This window comes from Cebus imitator, unplaced genomic scaffold (genome assembly GCF_001604975.1).
Source record: "Cebus imitator isolate Cc_AM_T3 unplaced genomic scaffold, Cebus_imitator-1.0 Scaffold435, whole genome shotgun sequence".
Lineage (NCBI taxonomy): Eukaryota > Metazoa > Chordata > Mammalia > Primates > Cebidae > Cebus > Cebus imitator.
The window spans coordinates 760,002-767,479 of NW_016107750.1; the positions used below are offsets into that span (position 1 = coordinate 760,002).

General features: G+C 46.1%; 1 protein-coding gene across 1 annotated transcript in view; it reads right to left on the minus strand.

The window, feature by feature from the left end:
* The window catches only part of SREBF2 (sterol regulatory element binding transcription factor 2), a 78,102-nt gene that overhangs the window by 32,446 nt on the left and 38,178 nt on the right, over positions 1-7,478 (minus strand). The window contains exons 4-7 of the mRNA XM_017510319.2: positions 5,574-5,720; positions 2,326-2,547; positions 1,245-1,359; positions 906-1,087 (exon numbers count right to left, since the gene is read on the minus strand). Coding sequence (XP_017365808.1) covers positions 906-1,087; positions 1,245-1,359; positions 2,326-2,547; positions 5,574-5,720 — 666 coding nt within the window. The remainder of the gene's footprint in view (positions 1-905; positions 1,088-1,244; positions 1,360-2,325; positions 2,548-5,573; positions 5,721-7,478) is intronic.

The following is a 7,478-nucleotide window of genomic DNA, read 5'->3' on the forward strand; positions in this document are numbered from 1 at the left end:
GGGGTTTCACCATGTTGACCAGGATGGTCTTGATCTCTTGACCTCGTGATCCACCCGCCTCGGCCTCCCACAGTGCTGCGATTACAGGCGTGAGCCACCGCGCCCGGCCTCTTTTCAATTTTTTAAAACCATTTAAGATTTCTTCTGATGACTCAGAAGCCCAGCTAATTTAATTTATATGTCAAACAGCCTGTTGTTACCAAACAGAATCACATTTATAAGAATGTTTCAAAAACAGAGCTTCCTTAGTAAAATAAAGTATATGATACAATAAACAGCTTAGTCAAAAAAAAAACTAGAAGGGAACTTTGTGCTTTCAGAGTCAGATACTGCCAATGTCAAAATACACTACAGAACCCAGTGGTCTGTACAGGTTCCCAGCAAGATCATTAGGTTCAGAGCCTCTCTTAAGTAATTCCATTAAACTACAGTTGCCAGGGGCTTTCTTTGACGATTAAAGGTCCTAGGTGAAATGTTATCTGTTAGGCTGCAAGCTGTAAACATTTCTGAAAAGAAGACCCAGAGGCAGCCTCATCCTAAACCAACTGATCAGCCTCCCAAAGTGGTCTTGCCAGGCCCATTAAAGGCAGAGCGAAGCAATGAGGCGCCTCTAGCAGCTCCCAACGCCCCCAAAACAGCTACTTCGAATTCTCATTCTGGATCTGGCACTCATTTCTCTCTGACGGGGCCCATCAGCAAAGATCAGTTAAACCTGAGGGACTGTTTCCCCCACAGAGTCAGTTTTCTTTATTCTCCAGGACCTGGCTAATTTAACAGAATTCCTGATCCTCTCCAGGCTAGGCCCTCTGAACACGTGGCCTGGCCGCTTAACTGTGGCCTCCCAGCTACTTTTTTAGGGGAAATGGGAAAGATTCCAGGGATAAAGAGATTTCAAAAGTCTGTACCTTTGCATCATCCAAAAGAGGGCTTCCTGGCTCAGAGTCAATGGAGTAGGGAGAGAAGCCAGCCTGGGACCCTGAGTCAGAGGCTGGGGGCGACATCAGAAGGACATTCTGATTAAAGTCCTCGATCTTCAGATCCACCTCACTGTCCACCAGACTGCCTAGGTCGATGCCCTTTAGAAGCTCTGCAAAGAAAACCCCAGCTGGTAAAAATGATCTGCTTTTACAAAGCCCCACCTGGGCAGGGGCTGGGCCTGGTTAGGCCTCGTGCACGTCTGTGGGCCCTGCCCAGTGCCCAACACAGGATGGTCTGACAATCCTTTTCTCAGCGAGCACACTTACTGTTCTTTTGATTTGCCAGCTTCAGCACCATGTTCTCCTGGCGCAGTTTATGATTGACCTGCTGCAAGTATTTGATGTAATCAATGGCCTTCCTCAGAACCCCAGACTTGTGCATCTGGGAAGGAAGACAAGGGAAAACACAGTGAGACTAGTGCAGACTACAGGGTGAAGAGAGCAGAGCCCTAGCACTTGGGTTGAGGGCATGGCTCTGTGAGGGGAGAAACCAAGTTCAGGTGCTGGCCTTCCCAGTGATTAGCTGTGCTACCAGGGACAAGTTATTCTGTATCTCTGAACCTCACTTTCCTCCTCCTTAACACGGAGACAATGTGAATCGCTGCCCCGAGGGCTAAATGAGATAATGAGCGGAAAGAGCTTAGCCTCGAGCCTAGCAAATAGTTGAAACTCAATAAATAAATACTAGCTATTGTTCCTACTTATAATAGTCTTAGCACCAAAACAAACTTTAAGGAAAACAAATGAAACAACCACAACATTTTTGGACAGTTATCTTAAGGCCTATATTTTTACTTAAGATGTGTACCTTTCAGATTTGTAGACAAGGAAAATAATACAATTTTCTTTCAAATATAGGGTTTAAAAATAGATAATAGGTTTTAAAAATAAAAACTCCTATTTCTAGATGACACATTCATTGAAACACCAGAAGCATTTGGAAAGTCAATTTCCTCTATTTGCTGTTGGTCAAAGACTCAACCTTTTTTCTTTCTTTTCCCTAAAAGGTAACCCCTAAACACAGCTAAAACTATGCCATCAGCTGACTCCAAGCACACACAGTCCTGTACTGGAAATAGTGAGTGCAGGCATCTTTCTCTGCCTCTGACAATGGGGTCCCCCATCACTGCAGAGCATAGCCGGGAGTCAAAGGTCTCAGTGGGTCACTGCCTTAACAACCCTCACCAGTCCCTGGCTGTTTCTTAATATTTTATAATTTTGACACAAGCACCTCTAACTCGTTCTTGTATTCACTTATCTTGAGCCTGGGACTTCTCTAAGCTTCTGACGCAAAAGCAGGTAGATGGGAGATGGTGAGGCATAAAACACGATTTTGCTTGGCACCCACCTTGGCATCTGTCCCCATGACCAGGTCTTTCAATTCGATGATTTTGTCATTGATGGAGGAGCGATATCGTTTCTCAATGATATTGTGCGTTGTCCGCCTTTCTCCTTCTTTGGGGGGCTCAAGCTGCTTGACTCCCCCAGGTACCTGCTTAATGGGCACTTTCTCTTGCCCCATCATTACAGGCATTGTGGTCAGAATGGTCCCATTGCTGCCCACCAGGGTCTAGAACAGGCACAGGTACAGAGCAGAATGATCCCTTCGTTAGCCTAAGTAAAGCAACCTCAACACAGACCTGCCCACCCTGGCCAAATGTTGCCACACCTGGCAGTACTTCATGAGATCTGGGACTCTTCCTCGGTTAATCAAGTCAGGCCCCAAGAAGTCTCAGGAGCCACGATACCTCGGTTACTACCGCCCTTTAAGAATCACCATCAAGGCCGGGCGCGGTGGCTCATGCCTGTAATCCCAGCACTGTGGGAAGCTGGGGCAGGTGGATCAAGAGGTCAGGAGTTCAGGACCAGCCTGGCCAAGATGTCGAAACCCTGTCTCTACACTAAAAATATAAAAATTAGCTGGGCATGACGGTGCATGCCTGTAATCCCAGCTACTCAGGAGGCAGAGGCAGGAGAATCGCTTTAACCACGGGAGTGGAGTTTGCAGTGAGCTGACATTGTGCCACTGCACTCTAGGCTGGGTGACAGTGTCAGACTCCGTCTCAAAAAAAAAAAAAGAGTCACCAGGCATGGTGGCTCACACCTGTAATCTCAGCACTTTGGGAGGCCAAGGTGGGTGGATCATGAGGTCAGGAGTTCGAGACCAGCCTGGCCAACATGGTGAAACCCCCATCTCTATTAAAAATACAAAAAATAAAAATAAATTAGCTGGGCGTGGTGGCGTGTACCCGGAGACTGAGGCAGGAGAATCACTTAAACCTGGGAGGCGGAGGTTGCAGTGAGCCAAGATCACACGGAGCTGAGATCGCGCCACTGCACTCCAGCCTGGGCAACAACAGTGAGACTTCGTTTCAAAAGAAAAAATCGCCTTTAATAAACTACACCACAAGAGGATTAACATGGCTAAATATGTTTTAACTTTTGATCTAGGTATGCCAGAAACAAGTCATATGATTTCTGCTTTGCTGTCAAACTGTTAACCACCTCTAAACTTGTACACGGTGAACCACAAGTTGGCACCAGAGAAAACTCTCTCCTAGTATATGACACATTTTTCCTCTCAAATGACAATTAAGCAAATTACTGCATTTCTTTATACAATTTGGCCATCAAAAAGCTCAAGGGCAGAAGTGACACTCTCTATCAGAGCCATTTGATTAAGTAAATAGGCCAACCATGGAGGTCCCTCCCTTTTATTCTTCATCTATGTTTTCCCCTCTTACTTTTTCTAATTTTATTTTCTTTCCTTTTTTTTTTATTGAGACAGAGTTTTTGAGATGGATTTTCATTCTTGTTGCCCACAATCTCAGCTCACCGCAAACTCCACCTTCTAGGTTCATGCAATTCTCCTGTCTCAGCCTCCAGAGTGGCTGGGATTACAGACATGCGCCACCACATCCTAAAAATATAGTATTTTTAGTAGAGATGGGATTTCTCCATGTTGTTGAGGCTGGTCTCGAACTTCCGACCTCAGGTGATCCGCCCACCTCAGCCTCCCAAAGTACTGGGATTACAGGCGTGAACCTCCGCCCCCAGCCCCCCGCTTTTTTTTTGAGACAGAGTCTCTCTCTGTTGACCAGGCTGGAGTGCAGTGGTGTGATCTCAGCCCACTACCACCTCCACTTCCCAGGTTCAAGTGATTCTCCTGCCTCAGTCTCCTGAGTAGCTGGGAATATAGGCGCCTGCTACGATGCCTGGCTCATTTTTGTATTTTTAGTAGAGATGGAGTTTTATCATGTTGGCCAGGCTGGTCTTGAACTATCGACCTCAGGGGATCCGCCTGCCTCAGTCTCCCAAAGTGCTGGGATTATAGGCGTGAGCCACTGGCCCCAGCCCAATTTTAGTTTATTTTCTTAAATAATGGCCTCAATATCTAAATGGCCAGTAAATAAATTAAAAGGTGCTCAATTTCATTAGTTGCAAACAAGTCATGCACAATAAAAACCACAAATCTTAAGTTTACAGCTTGATGAATTTTACATATGTACACAATGTATGTAACCACTCAGACCAAGATATAGACCATTTCTACCAGCTCATAAGGTTCCTGCACGCCCCTCCCCTCCTTGTCATCATTGTCCTGACTTTTAGCGCCATAGCTTCATTTTGCCTTTTTTTGAACTTCATATAAATGGAAACATTAGCATGAACTCTTTTGTGATAGGCTCCTTTGGCTAAACACACTATTTTTGAGGGACAGCTCCATGTAATTTTATTTGTTTATTTATTTGAGATGGAGTCTCACTCTATCGTCCAGGCTGGAGTGCAGTGGTGCAATCTCGGCTCACTGCAACCTCCACCTCTCAGGTTCATGCACTTCTCCTGCCTCAGTCTCCCAAGTAGCTGGAACTACAGGCATGCACCACTAATTTTTATATTTTTAGTAGAGATGGGGTTTCACCATGTTGGCCAGGCTGGTCTCAAACTCCTGACCTCAGCTGATCCACCCACCTTGGCTTCCCAAAGTGCTGAGATTACAGGCATGAGCCATTGTGCCTGGCCAGCAGTTCTTTTTTTTAATTGCTAGGCATAATTTCATTGTATGAATATATCACAATGTGCTTATTCTTCTGTGGCTGGACATTTGAGTTGCTTCTAGTTCTTGGTTTTTATGAATAAAGCTAGTGCTTCCAAATTTCAATCACCATTTGCTCTATCAGATTCTCATGCTATAGGATGCTGAAAGCAGCTGAGAACCTAAAATTGAAGGATGGGGTGCCTTCCATGTACCTTACCTTGGAGCCCTTCCCTGCCCGGTAGCCCTAAGCCCCTTCAGAAGCCATCAGCAGGACTTAAGAGGTGAATGATCTTATGTGGAGCTATTAGGCAAGAACAAGTCCTTCTGCTATCCTTTACTACCCTTTTGTAAACCCCAGTATTCCCACATCTAACACACATTGGTAATACTTTTTCAAGTGAAAAAATGACTAAGAGGGGTGACATTTACAATTCGACTGATTCATGCTACAGACCTTCCCATACCTACTCAGCATATAGAGATTTAACATCTCTGAAGACTAACACCTCCAGGAATGAAGGGGGAGGGAGGAGGAAAGGGGAGAAGGCAGCTCTTACTGGTACTTGAAGGGCAGCCGTCTGGATAGGGGTGGTGAGGGCGGTTAGGGCCGGGTTCTGGACTGCAGCCATGACAGGGCTGCCATCTGTCTTCAGTGTGGTCAAAACAAGGGAATCTGTCTTGATGATCTGAGGCTGGACCAGGACCTGAATGAAGAAGGAAAAAAAGGAAAAGGATGATAGCATTATCCTTCTGTTTTGCATTCCTTTCTCATTGCACAGACCTTCCAAGAAAGAATGAGAAATGATATAATTTTTATGAAATTGGGAATCATAAAGGCCATTTCAAAAGTTATTTTGTACAGGCTGAATACTGGGTTCAGTGGCGGAAAGCAGGGCTCGCTAAAGAAGGTCCTGGCTTTTCTTTTCTTTTTTTCTTTTTCTTTTTTTTTTTTTTTTTTAACTGAGACAGGGTCGCTCTCTGTTGCCCAGGCTGGAGTGCAGTGGCGCAATCTCAGCTCTCTGTGGTCCTGACCTCCTGGGCCCAAGTGATCTTACTGCTTCCGCCTCCTCAGTAGCTAGGACTACAGGTGTGTGCCACCATGCCTGGCTAATTTTTTGTAGAGACAGGATTTCACCATGTTGCCCAGGCTGGTCCTGAACTCCTGGGCTCAAGAAATACAGCTGTCTCAGCCTCCCAAAGTGCTGTGATTACAGGCATGAGCCATGGTGCCAAGCTAGGTCCTGGGTTTTTTTTTTTTTTTTTTTTTTTTTTGAGACGGAGTTTCACTCATGTTACCCAGGCTGGAGTGCAATGGCATGCTCACCGCAATCTCCGCCTCCTGGGTTCAGGCAATTCTCCTGCCTCAGCCTCCTGAGTAGCTGGGATTACAGGCACGCACCACCATGCCCAGCTAATTTTTTGTAGTTTTAGTAGAGACGGGGTTTCACCATGTTGACCAGGATGGTCTCGATCTCTTGACCTCGTGATCCACCCGCCTCGGCCTCCCAAAGTGCTGGGATTACAGGCTTGAGCCACCGCGCCCGGCGGTCCTGGGTTTTAAGGCTAAAAGACTTTCAGGAGGGTGGTGCCAGTGGCCCAGCAGGAACAGAGCAGAGATGGGCAGGGTGGGTGGCAGAGAGGAGAGGGTCTGACTTTGATGGACTCAGGAAAGCCAGAAATACGACTGAGAAGCAAAAATAATAAACCTGAATTTTTAAAAACAAATTACCTTGTTAATAAGAAAATATAGTCCACGATGATATATAACATAAAGACATTTTTTTCTGATTATAAAAATAATACATGCCCCCAGCCAGACGCAATGACTCAGGCCTGTAATCCTAGCACTTTGGGAGGCCAAGACGGGTGGATTGTTGAGGCCAGGAGTTCAAAACCAGCCTGGCCAACACGGTGAAATTCCACCTCTACTAAAAATACAAAAAATTAGCTGGGTGTGGTGGCAGGCACCTGTAATCCCAGTTACTCAGGAAGCCGAGACAAGAGAATCGCTTGAACCCAGGAGGTGGAGGTTGCAGTGAGCTGAGATTGTGCCACTGCACTCCATCCTGAGCAACGAGAGCAAAATTCCGTCTCAAAAAAGAAAAAACCAAAAACACCACATGCCCCTCCGCCAACCCAAAAGTAATATATGTTCAGCATCTACAGTAGAGTAGAAAATATGGAAAACATAAAACTATGGAAGCCATGGTGGCTCACATCTGTAATCCCAGTGCTTTGAGAGGCCAAGGCGGGCAGATCACGAGGTCTGGAGTTGGAGACCAGCCTGGCCAACATAGTGAAAACCCGTCTCTACTAAAAATATAAAAATTAGCTGAGTGTGGTGGCACACGCTGTAGTCCCAGCTACTCAGGAGGCTGAGGCAGGAGAATTGCTTGAACCCAGGAGGCAGAAGTTGCAGTGAGCCAAGATCAAGCCACTCCACTCTAGCCTGGGCGACAGAG